At 40.4% G+C, this 21748-nt stretch overlaps 1 protein-coding gene across 2 annotated transcripts in view; it reads right to left on the bottom strand.

Moving 5' to 3' along the window:
• Positions 1 to 21748, bottom strand: part of PPP3R1 (protein phosphatase 3 regulatory subunit B, alpha) — a 76691-nt gene that overhangs the window by 53976 nt on the left and 967 nt on the right. Inside the window, exon 1 of one of the 2 annotated variants that reach the window (XM_032177641.2) lies at positions 18606 to 19132. The exons of the other annotated variant lie outside the window; for it this stretch is intronic. Coding sequence (XP_032033532.1) covers positions 18606 to 18608 — 3 coding nt within the window. The 5' untranslated portion in view covers positions 18609 to 19132. Of the gene's footprint in view, positions 1 to 18605; positions 19133 to 21748 lie in introns of those variants that run through there. 2 annotated transcript variants of the gene reach the window in all.

Genomic DNA, 21748 nt, shown 5'->3' with positions numbered 1-21748 from the left:
TCTCAAGTTTCAAAATATTTTTTGTAGGTAGAAACTAATGGATCTAGAAAGTAATCCTTAAAGTTAAAAGTTAACTCTGTGACTATAAACAGGGATGGAAAAAAGAAAGTTAACATTTACTGAATACAAAAAAAAAACAACAGAGAAATAACATTTACATGCTGAGCACTCTATTAGAGACTACATACATTATCTCATTTATCATCCCAAACAATCCCCTGGGTAAACAGAGGTTATAAAGAAGCTTAAGGCCGGGCACGGTGGCTCACGCCTGTAATCCCAGCACTTTGGGAGGCTAAGGTGGGCAGATCACGAGGTCAGGAGATCAAGACCATCCTGGCTAACATGGTGAAACCCCGTCTCTACTAAAAATACAAAAAATTAGCCGGGCATGGTGGTGGACACCTGTAGTCCCAGCTACTAGGGAGGCTAAGGCAGGAGAATGACGTGAACCTGGGAGGCGGAGCTTGCAGTGAGCCAAGATCGTGCCACTGCACTCCAGCCTAGGGGACAGAGACAAAAAAAAAAAAGAAGAAGCTTAAGCAGCTTGCACAAGGTCACGCAGCTGGTAGTGGCAGAGACCAAATTTGAACTCAAGCTAATATAAATCCCGTAACATTCTTACCAACATATCATAAAGCCATAGCCTTTCTGTATTATACAAGAGGAGCGAGAAGTTATTGCAGCCATTTTCTTCTCATCTTAGAACACTTAAATTCAAGTGGCTTGTTACTACCAACTCACACCGGCATAGCAATTTTAAATGTCTTCCATATATCTAAAACAGCAGTCACAATCGCAGAAACATGACAGTGAGAGGGTGTCAGGTGAAGACAGCTGAGGAGTAAATGGATGAAAAACGTGAAATACTACTACATGGAAACTTTCCAACAACTTCTTGCAGGTAGCAACAATAATTTGGTACTACTTTCTAATTTAAAAACATATATAATAACACCCTCAAAAACCAGAAAATGATATATGTATGGCATTTTCAATAATTATAATTGAGAAAGTAATCTCAAAACAGGAAATAAAGTCCTGGCAATGGGACAGTTTGGATAATGGTAAGATACCATATTGACTACGGCCATAGGAAATAGCTGAAGTAGACAGAAAACTAAAGGTTAGTAAAATGGAGGTGGTCAACAAACACTAAGGCTAGAATGTCCATAAAGATGTGAAGTGATGGTGGAACACAGAGGGAAAATGTGAGACAGGTACTTAAATTTTGAATGAAAAATTGAGTAATGAGAAAGATTTGAGTTAGCAATGAGAACAGATAAAGAAATGGCTTAGCAGGAAAATGAAGAATAATCTATTATGGGTCAGCAAGCTTTGGCTTGCTGGTCAATAAGCCTACCACCTGTTTTATTACCGCTTTATTGAGATATAATTTATATACCATACAAACCATCCATCTAAAGTATACAACTCAATGGTTTTAGTACATTCATACCATTGTGCAGCCATCACCACAATCAAATTTAGAGCATATTTATTACCCCCAAAAGCCTGTATCTACTGGCAGTCATTCCCCAACTCCCCCTCGGGCCAGCCCTAAGTAATCACAAATCTACTTTCTGGCTCTACATATTTGCCTATTCTAGATATTAAATACAAATGAAACATTCACGTCCAGGTTTTTCACTTCATTTCACGTTTCATTTCTTTTAGGTATATACCCATGAATGGAATTACTAGGTCATATGGTAACTCTATGTTTGACATTTTGAGGAATTATTTTCTAACACAGTTATAAACATTTACATTCCCACCAGCAAGGTTTGAGGGTTCCAGTTTCTCCACATCCTTGACAATACTTATCAGTCTTTTTTGATTATAACCATCCTAGTGGGTGTGAAGTGTTATCTCGACATTTTGATTTGCAATTCTCTAATGACTAATGATGTTGAGCATCTTTGCATGCACTACTGACATCTTCATATCTTCTCTGGAGAAATATCTACTCAGAACCTTTGCCCATTTTTAAATTGCGTTATTTGTCTTTTTATTGCTGAGTTATAAGAATTGTTTATCTAATTGCAATCCCCGATCCCCATCACGAATGGGGTTCAACGGGTTACCCGCGCCTGCCGGCGTAGGGTAGGCACACGCTGAGCCAGTCAGTGTAGAATGTGGCACATATACACCATGGAATACTATGCAGCCATAAAAAATGATGAGTTCGTGTCCTTTGTAGGGACATGGATGAAACTGGAAAACATCATTCTCAGTAAACTATCGCAAGGACAAAAAACCAAACACCGCATGTTCTCACTCATAGGTGGGAATTGAACAATGAGAACTCATGGACACAGGAAGGGGAACATCACACTCCGGGGACTGTTGTGGGGTGGGGGGAGGGGGGAGGGACAGCATTAGGAGATACACCTAATGCTAAATGACGAGTTAATGGGTGCAGGAAATCAACATGGCACATGGATACATATGTAACAAACCTGCACATTGTGCACATGTACCCTAAAACCCTAAAGTATAAAAAAAAAAAAAAAAAAGGAAAAGAAATAAAATAACTCTTGAAAAAATAAATAAATAAATAAAATAAAATAAAATGAAAAAAAAAAGAATTGTTTATCTATCCTGAATAGAAGTTTCTTATCAGATACGATTTTGAGAAACTTCCCCTTTCTGAGAATTGTCTTTTCTTGTCCTTTGAAGCTTAGATTTGTTAATTTTGATGATATACAATTTATCTTTTTTTTCTTTCATTGCTTGTGGTTTTGGTATCATATATATTAAGAAACTGTGAACCTGCGTTTGTAAAGTTTTATTGGCATACTGCCACACTCATTCATTTATGTACTGTCTATAGCTGCTTCACACTACAATGGCAGAGTTGAAATGCTGCAACAGACTGTATGGCTCGCAAGCCTCAAATATTTATTATCTGGTCCTTTGCAGAAAGAGTTTTCCAACTCATGATCTAAAACAATGTCAACAACTCCTAATTACCCGTAACCTAAAATGAACAGCCATGCTCCACTGGAAAGAGCTTCAGGGGAGACAATAACCTTCAGAGAGGAAGTAGAATTTTGGTAACATTAACTAGACAAAATTTTTGGTGAGGAGAATGACAACATGAAGGGATAGCTATGTACTGGTGAGGGAAGAGGTCAGTATAACATCAGAAACCAGATATAGCTTTTACTATTTAAAATCCCATCAGTAATCTGGGACCATTATTCAGAGTACCTAATAAAATACTGATGAGGTTGTTTTTACTATCATATGGCCTAGACTCTGGTGATGGAAAGTAACCTAGGGCCAGGTTATAAAAACTTAAATGCCAGAGTAAGGAATGTGGCCTTTTTCTGGCATGCAAGAGCCACTGAGAATACAATGAGACCTAAGGAAAAACCTCCTACGAGACTTTTAAGAAAGTTTTGCTCCCTAATAAATACTTAAAGAAGCATTCCCTGCTCTTCTTTGGCCAGATGTTGGTATCTAAAATTGGGGCAGCCCTCTGCTGACATGCAGAGGAGCTTTAAAGTAAGCAGGTCTTATGTTCTTGATGAAACTGAACTGCTGAACCAACCCTGTAACTCTCTGGCTCTGAGCTTCTCATTCTGTGAAATAACAAACTGCTCATTATTTAAGTCACTTTTAGTTAGATGTTGTTACTTGTAGCCAAAAATACCCTGATACGTTCTTGACTTTGTTAATCACTACATTTCTGAATAGTGGGCTGCAAAGAAATTAGGATTATGAAACATAGACCTGCCGAGAATACTACGTACTGGTTTCCAGTAGTTCAATTTTTACAATTTATCAAACATCTTAAATAATTACCTACACCAATACTCAGAAGAACTGTGAATTGGGCAATCTTGTGGTTATTTTACAAATAAACTTTTTTTTAATTTAGAGTACTCCAAAACAGGCCTTCCAATTCCATAGCCCAATCTTGCTCTACCATATCATGTTACTTCTCATAATATCAATTAAATTTACTGATAAGCAACGTAATCAACAACAAAATTATAGTATTCTTTCAGCACTTGAACAACTACTTGACATTATACAACTCCATGAGTAATGTGACCAGAATGAATAATAAAATACCAAAACAGCTGCTACATGTTAAGTTCAAACTGGACAAGCAGAGTAGCCAGAAGAAATCTAGCACTTCACAGTAGTGCTACTGAAGCACTTACTATAATATTTCCCCCCACAGTTTCTGGGGCTGTATCTTTTTTTCATTCATGTTTATACCTGAAACTATGTTTGATATATCTAGTAAGTGAACATTAAATGTTTGCTAAGTGAAGGATATCAAAGATATAGACTTGCACTAACACTTTATTAGCTGTTCTAGAATCTCCAGAACAGCAACAAAAAAAGGTTACGATAAATCAGCTTAGGTAAACAAAGGTAAACACTGTTCATAAATTTTGAATTTCCTTTATTTATGAAAATGTTTACTTACCCTTTACAAATGAAAGTAACAACCTGACATATAAGACTCTGCTCAGACATGTAACAAGAATTTTGAACCATAAAAGAAGCTCTCTTTTACAATCAATAGCAGTTTCCTTTCTGGTAGCTCTCCTATTTGTGCCTAACATACTGGGGGTTTTCTAAACACTTATACACAGGACTTGCAAAGGTCTCCCTAGTCCTAGACGACTAATAATAACTTAGCTCCACTGTACCTCTGCATTAAGTGACAGATACCACAACAGGGATTAGATTTACAAAGTTGAAAAAAAAATGCATCCACCGCCCTCGAGGAGCCAACAGCTTAGGAGGGCAAGCAATTAAACATAATGAAATATGGAATGTACTACAGTGAGTTACTTACAAATGGCCATTAACTGCCTGGGAGAGTTGGGAACATTTTCACAGAATGCCACTGTGGATCTTGACGTTTGCCAGACAGAGAAAGGGCAGAGACAATGCCAACAGAAAAAAGAGTACAAAGGCATCAATAAGTGAAAAAGGATAAGGAATCTGAGAAAGCAGCAGTTTGAACCAGTTACAGCATAAGGATGGCTAGAAATAAGGGTCAGAGCCTGAGTGTCATGTAAAACAGTTTAGATTTTTAATTCTCGAAGACGTAAGCCTTGACTTTCAAATGAAAGCATTGACATAAGATTTCCTCATCCAAAGAAAAACTCTCATGGCAATAGGTAAGGCAGAATGAAGGAAGAAACCACAGGCAAAAAGAAAAAACTATTATGTGGGCTATCAAAATAGCCCACCTGAGAAATAAATGGAAGCACAATGATGTCAATGGCAATGGGGATGAAGAAGTAGCAGATTCAAGTGACATCTGGGGGATCTAAATGAAAAAACATGTTTGCTATATAACATGATATTTAAGTCCCTGAAAAAAACCTCATGTTCTTAAAACCACCCATTAAAAATAACATGGCTTAAGGAAAATTCAGTCCGGAACAGACACTTAAAACCTATGCAACTTTGTAACCACAGTACTACAAAAACAATACAAATCCTAATAAAAATATTAACAAAGATGTGCTGAATAATAAACATAATAAAAGACTTAGGTACAGACGAAAGTAACAGAAAAAGGTGTAAGGATTATTTGAAGCAAAGTTATTAAAGCAAGGAAAATTATGCTAGAAGAGTTGTGCAGTAAATTGTTCCAACACAGATAAATAGCCAATATGAGTCAAGAGGAAGGATGTGAAATAAACGGACAGTATACAGTACCGTATTCTGTAGCTTGCTGCTTTCAGCTGTGTTCCTACATTTTGAATTCATCTACCACCACTTGGTGGCACAAAGCATTAATATGCTGGGAATATTATGTTTCCCTGCTTACTGACAGAATATAAGTCAATTTGTGTTACAGAAATAAACAATATATGAAGTGCCACTGGAAACTGCCTTAAGACTTAGTAGTGAAGAGAGTAAAAAAAGTATGACTGTACAAGGTTTCCAGGTAAAATGCATGGATACACACTGTTTCCATTAAGAAAAAAACAGAGAATAATGAAGCATCAACATGAAGATAAATCAATGTGGTTTTGGTTACATTTAGTTGAGTTTGAGGTGTCTTAGAAACATCCTTATTTAAATAGTATCCAGTAAGCAGAACTATGGACTGGAGAAGAGAACGATGCAGGCTGAAAAATACGAATGAATCATCAGTACACAAGAAATAGATGAAACTTTGAGGGGGAGGGGGGAACAAGGAATTTGTGCATTCACTCAAGAAATATTTACTGAATTTCTATAATGTGTAGGGTCCTATGCTGGCAGTGGCGGTATATAAAAGTTGTTAAATTAGCCTAAATTTGGCCTCAGGATGCCTCCGCATTTGAGTCCTTACATAACCACAGCCTAGCTCAGTAAACCAATTGAAAACCTAAGAGTACACAGATGGTTGCTAACTTAAAGCGGTTGATTTTCAACTTTAGGATGGTACCCATACAACCATTCTGTTTTTCACTTTCAGTAGAGTTTTCAATAAATTATGTAAGTATTACAAAATAGGCTTTGTGTTATCTATTTTACCAAATGTAGGCTAATGTAAGTGCTCTAAGCACATTTAAGGTAGGCTAGACTAAGATGTACATTAGGTGTATTCAATGCATTTTCAACTTACAATGGGTTTATCAGGAGGTAACCCCAACGTAAGTCAAGGAGCATCTGTAATTTTACAACACAACTGAGTCTCAGCCAATTACAGCAGCTGAGCTTCAGTCAGTCGCAGGCAACCAATGACTCAAATAAGGCAAACGACCTGTAACCAATTAAGCTCTGTACCTCACTTCTGTCTTATACTTCACTTCTATTTTCTATCTATAAATACTACTTGACTATGTTGCTGGTTGGAGTTCTTAGATCTGTTCTGATTCTGAGAGCTATCCCATACACAGATTTTTCTTTCTCAAACTCTGCTAAATTGAACTTGTATGAAAATTTTTTCCTTTTAACAGATGAAAAACAAGACAGACAAGATGCCCATTCTCACAGAGTTCACATTAAATCATGGGGAGATAGAAAGTGACCAAACACCTCAAAACTAATCAATTATGTGCTACAAAGGAAACATTAAAGGTACTAAAAGAGTGTGACATAGAACATGACCTGACCTGCTCTGGGAATGTGTGGCTCCTACTTAGTTCACTGAGGGACTTTTGAGGCATTCCAGTAGCATATGCAAAGATTCGGATGGTGGAATAAACATAGCAAATGATACTGGGTGAATGACACAAGGCCAAGTGGTTAGAGCATAGAAAACAAGTAGGAACACGGTGGAAGGGACAGAAGTAAGCAGATGTAGAATTTATGGAGTCTTACAGGCTATGTTAAAGATTTTAGTCTTTATAATGCCAGAATTTTAAACGGGAAAGTAATACTATCATATTTGAGAGAGTCTTGGACCAAACCTAGATCAAAGGCTGGAAACAGACTAAAAATGGTCAGAGAGGTAGAAATAGCAACTAGCAATAGTAGAAAAGGTCACAGAAGCCAAAAGAGGAGAATTTCAAGAGTTCCCGACAAGGTCCAACATTACAAAGAAGAAAAATGTTAAACCAAATGCATTTAATGAATACCTATGGGATCTCCAGACACTCTACAGTGGTCCCTCAGTATCCACTGAGAACTGGTCCCATTTCCCCACCCCTACCCCTTAGAAACCAAACTCCACAGATGCTCAAGTCCCTGATATAAAATGGCATAGTATTTGAATGTAACCTATGCACATCCTCCTGTATACTTTAAATCACCTCTGGATTACTTGCAGTATCTAATACAATGTAAATAGTATTTATACTAAATTTTTATTTGTATTATTTTTCATTGTTATTTTTTATTGTTTTTTTTTCCCCAAATATTTTCAATCCATGGATCCAGAACTCATGGGCATGGAAGGCCAACTGTATACTGTCACAATTTAAGGTGTTGTTATTCCCACTTTATATACGTATGTACTGCACTAAATAAGGTCTAGAGAGCTTATGATATTTGTTCAAGGTCACATTGCTAATACATGGCAGAGTCAGAATCTAAATTCAGATCTTCCCAACTCCGAATCTCATGCTGGTAATTAGAAGATTACTGACAATGTGGCCGGGCACGGTGGCTCACGCCTATAATCCCAGCACTTTGGGAGGCCGAGGCAGGCGGATCACAAGTCAGGAGCTGGCCAACCCGACCAACATGGTGAAATCCCGTCTCTACTAAAAATACAAAAATTAGCCAGGCACGGTGGCACACGCCTGTAATCCCAGCTACTCAGGAGGCTGAAGCAGGAGAATCACTTGAACATGGAAGGCGGAGGTTGCAGTGAACTGAGATTGCACCACTGTACTCCGGCCTGGCCCACAGACTAAGACTCCATCTCAAAAAAAAAAAAAAAAAAAAGATTACTACCAACGTAAGTTTCATTGACATGCAGGTGCAAAATCATTGTAGACAAGCAATATCTAATGGAAATTTCTGCCACAATGGATACATTCTTTATCTACATTAACACAGTAGCCACTAGCTACATGTAGCTATTGTGTACTCCTAGATATTGTGAATGAAGAACTGAATTTATACTTTTACTTAACTTTAATTAACTTTAAAATTTAAACAACCACATACAGCTAGTGTCTACTGAATTAAACATCACTGAACTGTGGTGGACTGAAAAACAAGAAATGCGCCAGGTGCGGTGGCTCATGCCTGTAATCCCAGCAATTTGGGAGGCTGAAGCAGGCGGATCACGAGGTCAGGAGTTTGAGACTAACCTGTCCAACACGGTGAAACCCTGTCTCTACTAAAAATACAAAAATTAGCTGGGCGTGGTGGTGCGTGCCCACAATCACAGCTACTCGGAAGCTGAGGCAGGGAAATCGCTTGAACCCAGGAGGCTGAGGTTGCAGTGAGCCAAGATTGCACCACTGCACTCCAGCCTGGGCGACACAGCAAGACTCCGTCTTAAAAAAGAAAAAAAAGAAAAAGAAAAACAAGAAATGTATGAACAGACGTTAACAGTCCAGAAAGAAGGTAAAAGCAGTGTGACTATCAGACAGCAAGATACAGCTGAAGCATTCCTCTGTTTATAAGCTCACTCTTTACTTGAGAAAGAGTATAGTTTATTATTCATGAAATTCTATCTGTTAGGGAACATAGGTGCACCATGAACAAATACATAAGTACAGATTTATCTTATTGCCCATTATCACGTGTTTTTCCTGAGATTCCAATTTTTGTTAAAGATTGCCTTACAAGAAATACTAGACAATGCCAGCCTATCGCATGCCTAAAATAGGGGCTTGCTTATGGCATTACACTCAGGAGGATATGAAAGAAAACCATCCCTGAATCTAGACAGATTAAAAATAAAGTACTAATGGATAGTGCTAGTAAAGGCCAAGGGTAACATCCTTTCTGTAGGCTGCTATGCTTCATTCTATTGTAACTAGGTTTTAAAATGCATACCTAATTCTAATATAAAAATAAAAATGAATACTCTGTGTTCTTTACAAAAAGAGCTGGCCAACACACCAGTGATTTTACCAACACCAGAAAAACAAGTCAATGTGACATCTCATCTACAGGAATGTTTTTTTGGGATACCAACAGGGCTACCAATTTGGCCCTCTTTTCACTACTTACAAGAAATATTTAAAAAACAAAACAAAACTCTATGAGGAAGAACAGTATAGGAATCTATGAATTGTTTAAATTATTAGTGCTAAATTTCAAAAGATTTCCTACAGAAATCGTCAAACATTTTAAATATTTCATAGTACAAGACTATAAAATCCAAAGACAAACCCAGGAACACATTTATCAAAATGTTATTCCTGTGCCAGACCTATAAATTAGTCCGAATTATACTGTCAACTCACAAACACTGAGGAGATGTTGACCGTGAGTTTCCTTTATTATGGAGTCTATGGAGAAAGTTCAGAAAGGGAAGAACAGATGAGGGCTACTGGAGAAAAGGCTTATTTGGAAGGGTAAAAATGAGGAATAAATTTTAATCAATCAAGCTTGAGTTAAAAAAGATGCTTTATCCATTATACTTCAGGAGTCATTTTCTCTTTTAATAATTTGTTATCCATGTGATGTTTAATAAGATATCAGGTAGATAAGAACAAAAAAAAGTTCTAGTAAAATGTTATTTTCCCCAGAGTAATTTCTTAAGAACATGGTCATAGTTCAGACCCTCATTGAAGTAACAACCTCTATCATTATAAAATTACTACCTAATTAGATTTATCAATTATTTCTGACTCATTGTTTACATTTAAAATACCATTAAAACTTTGGACTAAAACTGATTGTAATGAGTGAACTATGAGTTTACTCATAGTTTGTAATAAGTAGCATATCATTAAAACTCTTTTACAATCAATCTTTTTAATAAGAACTAAATTATAATAAAATCCTTATGTTGCCACAGGCGGAAAAAAAAAAAATAAAGGAAGGAAAAAAACCCCACACAAAAAAACTCTTCGAAGAATATATAAACAAGAAACTTAATACTGGGGGAGGGGTGGCCAGGGAAGACTTACTTTCCATTTTAGATCTTTCAATATCATTTGAATTTTTAAGTGACTATATTAATGTAGTGTCTTTAGAACTTTAGGAAAAAAAATTAACATACGGATCTAAAACATTCCTCCTTCCTTAAAAGCTGGACTCAAAAAATGATTCCTTTCAGACCTATGTAAATTGATCAGAAGAACAAATAAATCTGAGTTTACTAAAGCAAAGACTGCCAAAGTATTAAGTTCTTTTCTGGTTAAAACCCCTGTTTTCTAGATTTATTTCCTAGGTCACTGACCCACTGTTGCCTTCTCCTAGGTCCTGGCTACTAGTTAGTTATGTTTATTTATTACCTTGTTAACTGCCTAACAATTCCCCAAACTGGATAACACAATCCTCTTCCACAGCCCTCACCCCTCAAAACCACCCCAGTTCCCTCAGCCTCAATGTCAACCTCAGCAAATTAACTTGCCTCAAATTATCCTGAGATACTAAGATGATTTAGGCCACCTGGTATGAACTCCATTATTAAAACATATCTGTTGCCATGGCCTATTTCTCTTCACTCTGATTTTTTCTCTCTCTTTTAATGTCTATCCTTTCCTTTTATCCTCTTCTTTTTAACTTTTCTAGAGCTCATTCCATTAATCACGCTCTTACAGCTCCCTCTCCTGGCTTTTCTAATTCTCAAGAATATCCACATATTTCTCTTACCAAAAAAGAACTTACTCCAACTGTAAACCACTGAAGTTAATTATCCTTTGTCTTTCTTTCATAAACGTCTCAAAAAAAAAGAAACGGACACTCATTGCCTTCAATGTCCGATAAGCACCTATTCCTTTATTCCACTTCACATACTCCTTCAAATAGTACTTAACATCTACCATATACCAAGTATCTGGAACATAAGAATGAAAAGACAAAGACAAGGCTTCTGCATTCATAGAGTTTACATTCCCCTGCAATCTTATGTTTGTCACCTAGGACACGACTGAAGTTAGTCTTAAAAATTATCCATATTCTTCTAATGACCAATTCCATTAGTATTTCCTTAATCTTCATCTTTACAACTATCCAATCAGCTATTACCCTGACTCAAATATTCTACTTCTAGGCCAGGCCTGGTGGTTCACACCTGTAATCCCAGCACTCTGGGAGGCTGAGGTGGGCAGACTGCTTGAGCTCAGGAGTTTGAGACCAGCCTGGGCAACATGGCAAGACTCCGTCTCCACAAAAATTAGCTGGGTGTAGTGGTGTGCACCTGTAGTCTCAGCTACTTGGGAGGCTGAGGTGGGAGGATGGCTTGAGCCTGGGAGGTAGAGGCTGCAATAAGCTGAGATCGCACCACTGCACTCCAGCCTGGGCAAAATAGCAAGATCCTGCCTCCAAAAAGAAAAAAAAAATTTACTCTGTTTATTTTCCAAGTACATTATCACATTTGTTAAATAATTACAGTATAATGTCTCAAGCCTATCATATTAACTATCTAAAACCAAGCTCACCTTCTTCTAACACTACTTTTAACCAGCAACTCACTCCTACTTTCCTGGTTTTATTTGTAATGTGCTATCTTTATATCTAATCACTAGGTTGGGTCATCCTTCATGACTGTTTCCTCATCATCAGTTTCTAACTCTTTTCAACTCTATATTTAAAATGCCTCCATTTTTATTTGCTTTCAAATCCTTATAACTTCATACTGGTAATACTATAAAGCAGTATTCTTTTGTGGAACTCACCTTATCTAGTTTCCACCCTTTCCAAGTCACCCAGCATCTTATTTCTAGATTAATCAATGGTTCCCCAATGGGACCAAACTGAACTCAGTTAAACCATTTACAACTTAACACATGACTTCCTTTCCAGCCTAAACTCTTACATGACCTACATAATAGTTTTCATCTTTTTCTCCTTCTCTTTCATGTTAAAAGGATGAGAAAAATTCCCCTTCTTGTCTAAGGAGAGTCATATACTCCCTTCTACCTCCTTGGAGATATTAAGTTGTCAATAATCCTGTCTTTTCTCTTTGAAAAAATGCAAAAGATAATCTCTCCCTTTTTACTGACTTTTTCTTTCTTTTTTTTTTTTGAGACAGAGTCTTGCTCTGTGGTCCAAGCTGGAGCGCACTGGCACAGTCTCAGCTCACTGCAACCTCCGCCTCCTGGGTTCAAGTGATTCTCCTGCCTCAGCCTCCTAAGTAGCTGGGATTACAGGCACACGCCATCAAACCCGGCTAATTTTTGTATTTTTAGTAGAGACAGGATTTCACCATATTGGTTGGGCTGGTCTCGAACTCCCGACCTCATGATCTGCCCACCTCGGCCTCCCAAAGTGCTAGGATTACAGGAGTGAGCCACCGTGCCCGGCTCTGACTTTTTCTTTCAACCCCAAGATAAATCCTTCCTCAAAACTAAATTCTCTAGCTTCCATCCTCTCTGCTACTCAAAGCTTTAAAGAGCAATCTAAATTCAATGTCTCACTACCTCCTGGCTTCCCTTGCCACCATTACAACAAACTACTGTTGACCAAGTCATCAAAACTCTCCTGTTATCTCCAAAAGACATCTTTAAGTTCACTTTCTTGATCTCTGCAGTATCTATTCACTGCTGGCTCCTTCCTCCTTAAGACTCCCTTCAATCTGGCATCATGCTGTGCTGCTCATTTCCCAACTATCTCTCTGGCTATTCAATGACAAACTTCACAGGCTCTTCATCCTCTACCTGCCTTTTTACATGCACCATCTTTAGAGTTCACTCTCTTCACGTCTCATTTTATATTCTCTCTACACAGGATTTCACCCAGTTTCATGGCTTCGACTACTACCTAATATAAATGCACAGACAATGCTCAAATCTTTAATGCAAGCCCCAGATGTCTCTTCTGAGCTCCAGATATAGGTAGCCAATTACCTGTTGGCCATAATCACCTAGATAAGCCAAGATTACTATTCCCTCCCCACCTCCCGCCCCCCAAAACAGTCTTGCTCTGTCACCCAGGCTGCAGTGCAGTCACACAATCTTGGCTCACCACAACCTCCACCTCCCAAGCTCAAGCCATCCTCCCACCTCTGCCTCCTGAGTAGCTGGAACTACAGGCGTGTGCCACTGTGCCTGCCTAATTTTTGTATTTTTGTACAGATGGGCTTTCACCATGTTGCCCAGGCTGGTCTGGAACTCTTGAGCCCAAGATCCACCTGCCTTGGCCTCCCAAAGTGCTTGGATTGTAGGGATGAGCCACTGTGCCTAGCCCACCCATGATTCCTTTAAATTCAGCATGTGCAAAAATAAAAATCCTCATCACTCCCCCAAAACCTTATTCTCCTACATCTCCTAGGAGAATGTGCATTTCTAACAAGGTCCCAAATGATACTGATGCTGCTAGTCCAGGATCCACTTCTTGAGAATCACTGTTCAAACACATGTGCCTCTTTCTACCTCCAGGCTATCAAGTTCTTTCTGCTATCTCCTACGCCATGATATGTATGTAGCAGGCACTGTTAATATTTCATAGCACTCTATCCTATTGAACTTGGAGTCTTGCAACATAGCATCCCAAGCACTAATTACCAAATAATAGAAGCCTAGAGATGAAACAACAGTCATCACAGCAAACTGGAAGTTTCTCGAGGACAGGAACAGTATTCCCCATGTATTCCTAAAACCTAACCTTAACCAAGTAGGTGCTCAATAAATATTTGCTGGGTGGATAGCATTATCCAAAGCCAGAAACCAAAGCAGAATTCACCACCTCTTTTCTTCCCCATCATCCAACAGTTACCAAGTTCTTTCTTCTACCGCCCAAATGTATTTCCTGTAGGTTCTCTACTATCCATCTGCATTGTTACTGTATTCTTTCACATTCTTCTGTCTCACATAAATTACTGTAATTATTTCTGAATCCTCATGTCTAGATTCATCTATGCTATTATCCACACGGCCATCAGAATGGTCTCTTTAAAAAACTAAATGAGAAAACGTCATTCTCCTGCTTGAAAATAACTTCCCACTGCTTTTAGGAGAAAAAAGATTAACTCCTTCATGATATGCAAATCCCTCTATGATCTAGTGTCAATCCACCAGACACTACCCCCTTCCTCTCCAGCCACGCTAAAAACTTTAGTTCTCTGGATGGCTTGTATATCTCATGCTTCCATGACTTCGAACAGAAGCTCTCTATGTGGTGTGCCCTTCCTCACTGGCTAAATACTCATCCTTTCACGACTCAGTTCAGACACCATTTCTTCCAGGAAGCTTTAAGTGACATTCATCCCCAGTGTGGATTAAGCCTCTTCCCGGCCATGTGCTCTTACAGCATCCCATGTTTAGTCTGTTAATAGCACATAGCACACTGCATAATCACTGTCTTATTTACCCTACTTGATTAATTTCCTTGGAGATAACAATCATGTCTTAAGTACATATAGTTAGTGCTAGGTATATTAAGAGACACTTGACTACAACTTTAAATAAACACATTCCTTCCTATTCTCTAAACAGCGGTTCTCAAAGTTCAGCCTACATCACAATCACCTGGAAGACCTATAAAACTTAAGACTGCTTGGCTCATCTCCAGAATTTTGGATTCAGTTGTTCCAGGGTGGCGCCTGACAAGTTTCCAGATGATGCTTTTGCTGTTGTTTCGGGAACCATCAGTGCTCCAAATGTACATTATCTCTTCCTACCTTTAGGATTTAAAGTGCCTTCTTCTAGATGCCTCCAGCTCTGCCTACTGCAACCCTGATCTTTTTAGACCCAGCTAGCTCAATTATCACCTCCTTCATAAAACTTTTCCTAATCCCAGGTGAAAATGATCTTGCTCCTTCCTAAATTTCTATCATGCTTTGTGTGTACTATTCATATGACACTCATCATATGCTAACTTACTTCACGGTTACTGGCATTTGTCTTACATTCTCTACTTAAGTGAAGGTAGGAAACCTGCCTTAATCATTGCAATATCCTCCACAACAGAGAGCACAACAACCAGTAAACGGCAGACAAAATCTACAAGTATTTGTTGATAGGAATGAATTCCTGGTGCTTGCCCCAGACTCCAGGCCCACCGTTTGACTTACTTAATCCTCCTGGCCCTAGGTGACTGCCTTATACTGCCTTACTACCTATAACAGTTGCCTGATCCTTCCATACTTGTCTGTCCCTCTCATTGCTGACTGACCCTTAGTCAGCTTCTTTACTTTATACCTTGAGCCATTTTAATTTTCTCATTCACTATGGGACAAAATGAGTGGATAAATTTTCTCAGGACAGATGTGAATTTTAATTCCGCTGGTCATAAGACAGGTTGTTTTTTTTCTAAAAGGTGGCCTTTGCCACAGAATCTGAACTAGAATATGTCGTGTAAAACTCTACATACAGTTATAGACGGCAATAAATTTAAGTTCTAAGTGCAGATCACGGAGATAAAAAAAAATTTAAAAGTTTAAAAGCACAAAGACATGAAAAGGCCTTTATAAAATTTAAAGTTCCCTTAAGAAACAAAACGTAAAACAATTACCTTTATATTATGTTCATATAAGTATCCAGGACAAAATCCGTATTATCTGTTTCAACAAAAACGTATATAAAACACCTCGTTCAGGGGAAATTCCTAGGAGCTCAGTATTTACAAGATTTTTTTTTTTAACATATAACCTTCATTCTCCCTGGACGCTTAACAATTTAAAACTCAAATAAGGGTGAAGGGAGGGAAAGACTTCAACTTTCAGAAAAAAAAGAAACAAACTACGTTTAAGGCACCAACTAAAATTAATACCTGTCAGAAAAGATCCTTGAGAGTTCATTTAAATCTTATAAGCCTTTTTACTTTCCATACTTGAATTAACTAGTGATATTTCATAAATACTATAAATGCTGTTGACAGAATGTAAATAATAAGAGTTCTAACAGAGATTTTCCAAAGGGTGTGAAAGTTTTCAGAATTGTATGTTCAATTAACCAGAATAATTAACCAGATCACTCCAAAGCCTGATTTATTTGGGTTAATCGACATCCCATATGGCAAAGTTGAGTTATGGGTATGGTCTTGATACTTTCAAACCAGTACTGTATTCAGCAGACCAAAATAACCCTAAAGTTGGAAAGCCACTGCAAACATTACGTAGGTCCTGAAATGGTATTGGGAGGATGAAAGAGGAAAAAAAAAAACCCAACAGTTGAATTAAGAAATAATGAAAAGGGAGCTGGGAAGAAAAGGAACATAATGACCTGGCAGGAAACAACATCGTTTGATACACCGTAAAATATTTTAAAAGACAAGACAACAGAGTAACAGGAAAATAAGAAATTTAAGAGCTAAAAGAGAACTTCCCAATTTCAGTCTGTTGTTCAAAAAACAGAGGAGGGGGTGCACCGCAAGAGAGTTACTATTTGGAAACGATACCACTTCGCTATATAATATATAAACAACAAAAGGCTACATCATTGTTCCTCAAATGTGCTGTTTAGAAACCTAAGTAAAAACATTCCCTGCAATGAACAAAGATCTTCAAGATCCTGCCCTTCAACTAAAGTATGTGCATAAGGAAATTCTATTAAAGCACTGAAATGCAATTCTTCACTTCAAAAGACTATGCCAACAAAAAGACTATATGATGAATGGCTATGATCTTCCTAAATTGTTTTGTGACTTTCGGGTGCCAAAGTTGCCTCTCTGAGCTGCCTAGCAAGTTGGCAAGGAAAAACTTTCTCTACACATCAAAATCGGCAATCACTTAACTCTGCTCTTAATCTGGGTTTTAAGTGCACCAGTAAGCACTTACTCATTTCCCCTATATTTTAAATAAAAGCTGACTTACCTGAACATTCTAATTTCACGTTCTTCCCTTAAGATCGATTTCACCAAATCGATTTTAAGTTGTAAGCAACAGCATTCCCCCCTTCAGTAATCCACCACATATACTGAAGCACTTAAATTCTACATACAGGGTGGGACACCATACAGTGAAAAGATGCGAGAAATTACCCACCGTCAACCAGTTTTAAGTCTTCTGACAACTGTTCAAAGACTTTTAGAGAAAGCCTAACAACTGAATCACATGATGGAGTATCTGATATACGCGGAATAGCACTCTGAACTTTCTCTACTGTGTATACAACTCTTGATTTACAAAGAGGAAACAAACGACAAGGGCTTCCCCGAGCGAGAGAACCGGTAAGGTAACAAGGCTAAAAGGGCGTCGTTGATTTCTTGGCTGCAGCGACAGAGGCGGGAGACACACCCCTAGCGTCGGTCTGAAACACTACAGCAGCGAATTCTACCTAGGGATTAATGTGAGGGTAAGGAAAGACAAATTTAAATCGCCATGATTCAAAAACAACCACTCCAAGAGAGACACACGAAGGTAGCAAAGAAAATGAAAAAACCGTTGCTAGTAAGAGAAGCATGAAAAATTAAGCGTCCCCATTTCTCCCAGATCAAGTTCGCGTATGTTTTCGTGAACAAACACCTTGGATCTTTCCGGTTCCCCTGGGCAGCGTGCAAAGCAGCAGCGAAAGGAAACCCCGCGAGGCTGCGCACCGCAGCTAAACCGACGCTCGCAGGAGAAGGGAAGTGAGTGGCAGGGTTCCCTACCAAGAGTCACTGCTGGGAAATAGGGAGTGAGTGGCAGAAGCAGCAGCTCTGGAGAGAAAGTGGTTCTTTTGTAAAGCGCCATTTGCCACATATTGTTATTTCCATAGGATTTCAGAATACCCTCGAACTTGAAAAACAGAGTGAGTGTGGGGGGGGGGCTCCACGTGGAGGAGGGTCGCGAGAAGGGGAGCGCGCCGGGCTGAAGGCCAGGGGTGCCCGCGGGGGTCGATGCCGGGCGGGACCGGCGGCGCGGGGGTGGGGCGACGGCGGGGCGGCGGCCGAGCGGCAGAGGGGCGCCCCGCAGAGGCCGGGGGCGGAGGCGGGCGCGGGGGCCCCGCCGCCGTCCTGTCATCAGCCGCCCCGCCGCCTTCGCGGGCTCGCCCGCAACCGCCGTGGGACCCGCCGGGCCCGGGTCTCTGGAATTTTCCAGGGGGCACAGCCGACCAGGGGCGTCAGGGCTCGCCCCCGCACTCGACCCGGACGGCGGCAGTAGGGGGAAGGATGGTGCATCAAGGAAGCCAAGGTCTCACCATTTTGCTCGATTGGTCGGCGGCTCGCTGGCTTGCTGGCTCGGAGAAGTGTTGCGCTCAGGCGGGCTAGCAGGAAGCGGCGGCGGCGGCCCAGCTGCGGCCCTCGGGTCGCCGGCGGGGAGGGGGCGCGCGTGGGGGAGGGGAGGCGGCGCGCGGGGCCCGCGCCGGCCGGGTGATTGGGCACGCGAGGGAACGGGCAGGGTAGGGGGAAATAAATTAAGGTCGAGATTCAGAGCCGGAGAGCGCGGGAGGAGCAGCGGCGAGAGGCAGAGAAGAAGAAAGGACGGGGAGAGGGGGCGAAGAGGGCCGGGAGACTCGGGGGCTGCAGCCTCGCTCTCGCGCCGGAGCCGTGACGGACTCACTGCAGTGGCTCGCGCTGACCCGCAACCTCAAGGCACGAAAAAGGGGGAGGGCGGAGAGGGAGGGGAGAGCGGAGCGCTGCAGCGCGCGGGGCGGAGGCGGGGGCGCGCGCGGGCCGGCGGCGGGGCGGGGCTTCCGCGAGCGCCGCACATCCGGGAACCCGCGCGCCCCGCTCGGCGGCGGGTGCCGCGGCGCTCTGACGAGCTCTGGTTGGGGAACGCTGAGCGCGCGGACCACGTTCGCCCCTCAGCCGGCCGCCCCTTGCGTGCACGGTGGGGGGAGGCCAGGGGCGGGGGCGCGGACGTCGGTGACGTCGCGTGGCGGAGCCCTTCCTGTCATGTGGCTGGAGGCGGGCGGGGAAGAAAGCAAGGCTGGGAGGGGAAGGAGGAAATGCGAGGGTGCCCGGGAGGGAGGAAGCGCGAGGGGTTCGCGAGTGCTAGCGTAAGGGGGACATGGGCCCTGGAGTGGAAGCCTTGCGGGAGAGCAGGAGCAGAGGAGCAGTCTTAGGGTGTCAGAACCACCCGGATGCCGCCCCAAAAAAAGAACAGGAAAAATCCAAGTCCTGCGAGAGGCAGTCAAAGGTATCTGTGCATCCGTGTACCGACTTGGATCCACTACAGAATTGCACGGCCCGTCAGGACTACTGTCACCCCGGTGCAGCACCCGCAGGCCCATCTGTAATATGAATTGGCAGAGTCAGGAACCAGGTTGCAAAGACAGGGAAGCGAGCCAAAGCTGGCCTCTGCTCGAGGCGTGGGGAGAACCTGGACAAACGAGAAGGGATACTTCCCACTCGCAGAAAGACTTTCCACCCAGCTCTGCATTCCCGTAAACCGTCCAGACTCCCCTTTGGCGGAGTCCATCAGTCTTTGTTTTAAAAAGGAAAAAAAAACTCGAATGTAGATTGTCCGCTTATCCTTTTAGTAGAGTTATATCCACTCTTGTGGCAATTATCTTCCCAGAAAATTCAGATTATAATAGGAAATTGCACCCAGAAAAGCATAAGAAGGAAATTTATGTTCGAGAGAAGAAATAAAGCTGTCAGGAGAGGTGTGATGAGGATAACGAAGAAAACATTTTGCAACTATTTTAACCAGTTATTCCTTTACAAACCTTGATAATCGCCCGCGCTTGTGTGTATTTGAGTGTGTGTGTGTGTGTGTGTGTGTGTGTGTGTGAGAGAGAGGATGTTTTCTGATGGGAAACTCCTTATTGATAAAGCCTTTGAGTCGTTTTATAAAAAACCATTGTGTTTTTTTTTTTTAAAGTCTTAATGCTCCTTACATGAGAACTTTATTCTTTTTCTGTGCTAATTATTTTTCCATATGATGAGCATGCATTTTTTTCTAATAAACGCTCAGCGATTTGCCCTAGGAGTAAATGGTTCCTGTCTCCCTCTCTCTGTCTGTCTTTCTCTCTCTCTCTCAATCCCCCCACTCCCCGCCTCTCCATCCCTCCCCTTCCTCCTTCAGGACCTACTTTGCTTCTGTGTCAGGATGAATAAGGAAAAGAACTTAGACATAACAAGCTGTGTCACACAGTGAATGTATCAAGGAAAGGCCAAGAAGGGACACTTTCTTCCACAAGTTTCTTGATTTAAATATGTTGCTATTTGATACTAACATATTACAGAACAAGAAAAAGTCACTAAGGTATATGTGTAACGTTTTCTAGGTATACTATTTAAAATTAGTTTTTTTATCATAAAAAGACGTGCTTTTTAAGAAAAAGTACTGTATGCAAAATTCTTCCTCCCTCCACTTACCAGAGGTAATCATGCTAACTACATTTGTTTGTGTCCCTTGGACATTTTCAGTGAAAATCAAATTATCATTTTAACTAAGGGGTATGTACTAAGAAGGAATTCGAGCTATTTGGAATACAGTGGATTTAAAAAAACCCATAATTTTGTTGTGTTGGTGGCAATTTATACTAGTCTGAATTCAGTAAGATAAGTAAATCCAAAATGCACGTTTAATAGGTTTTTCCACAAAAGGCTGGGGGGGAAAAGTGTGATAAGTAGTCATTCTCCTTTTTGTCTCTTTCCATTAAATTTTGGTGTAAAGCTTAGTGTGAGTGAGAACAGGTACCAAATAGTCCTGCAGAAGCATATGTATTTTTAAATATGTATGTACCAAATAGCCCTGCTAAAAGCATACATGTTTTTAAATAACTAGATAAGAGGTAATGGACATATCTTTGTGGCTTATTTTTCTAGAAAATTTAACAAGCTCTTAGATGATTATCAGAAAGAATTATGTCAGATAAATTGAAGGGAGAAACACTTAAGACAGGGATGCCAGTTACAAGAATTAGTAACAGTAGGCATGAGGTGATAAGGGATACCAATGGCAGAGGAAAGGAAAGGCGAGTCTGAATAACATGAAGCAAAAATGGACTAGTGACTATGCAACATAGTGGATGTGTGGAACAGAGAGAGAGAAATAAAAGGTGACCAGTTTTGATGACAGGAAATAGTGTTAACATTAAGAGAAATGGAGAAGTCCAAAGTTTGGCTATTGAGTGAGAAGAGATGAGTTTAGATTTAAAGATGCAAAGTTTTAGTTGCTGATGAGCTATCCCAGTGGAAGCACCCAAACAGAAGCCGAAAGTGCAGGTTAGAAAGGAATAGAGATATGGGAATCAACTTTAAAAAAGATTAAAATGAAATATTCAAATTTTTCCTTATTTAATTAGTGATAGGAGAAGGAAAAGACCCAGAGATAATAATAAAGCTGCTAGGTAGAAAGAAAATTAAAGGAAAAGAAAGTTTTAAGAAAGAG

This window comes from Hylobates moloch, unplaced genomic scaffold (genome assembly GCF_009828535.3).
Source record: "Hylobates moloch isolate HMO894 unplaced genomic scaffold, HMol_V3 SCAFFOLD_15, whole genome shotgun sequence".
Classification (NCBI taxonomy): domain Eukaryota; kingdom Metazoa; phylum Chordata; class Mammalia; order Primates; family Hylobatidae; genus Hylobates; species Hylobates moloch.
Note: the sequence above shows the minus strand (reverse complement) of the source record. Positions and strands in the feature narration are given on the sequence as shown.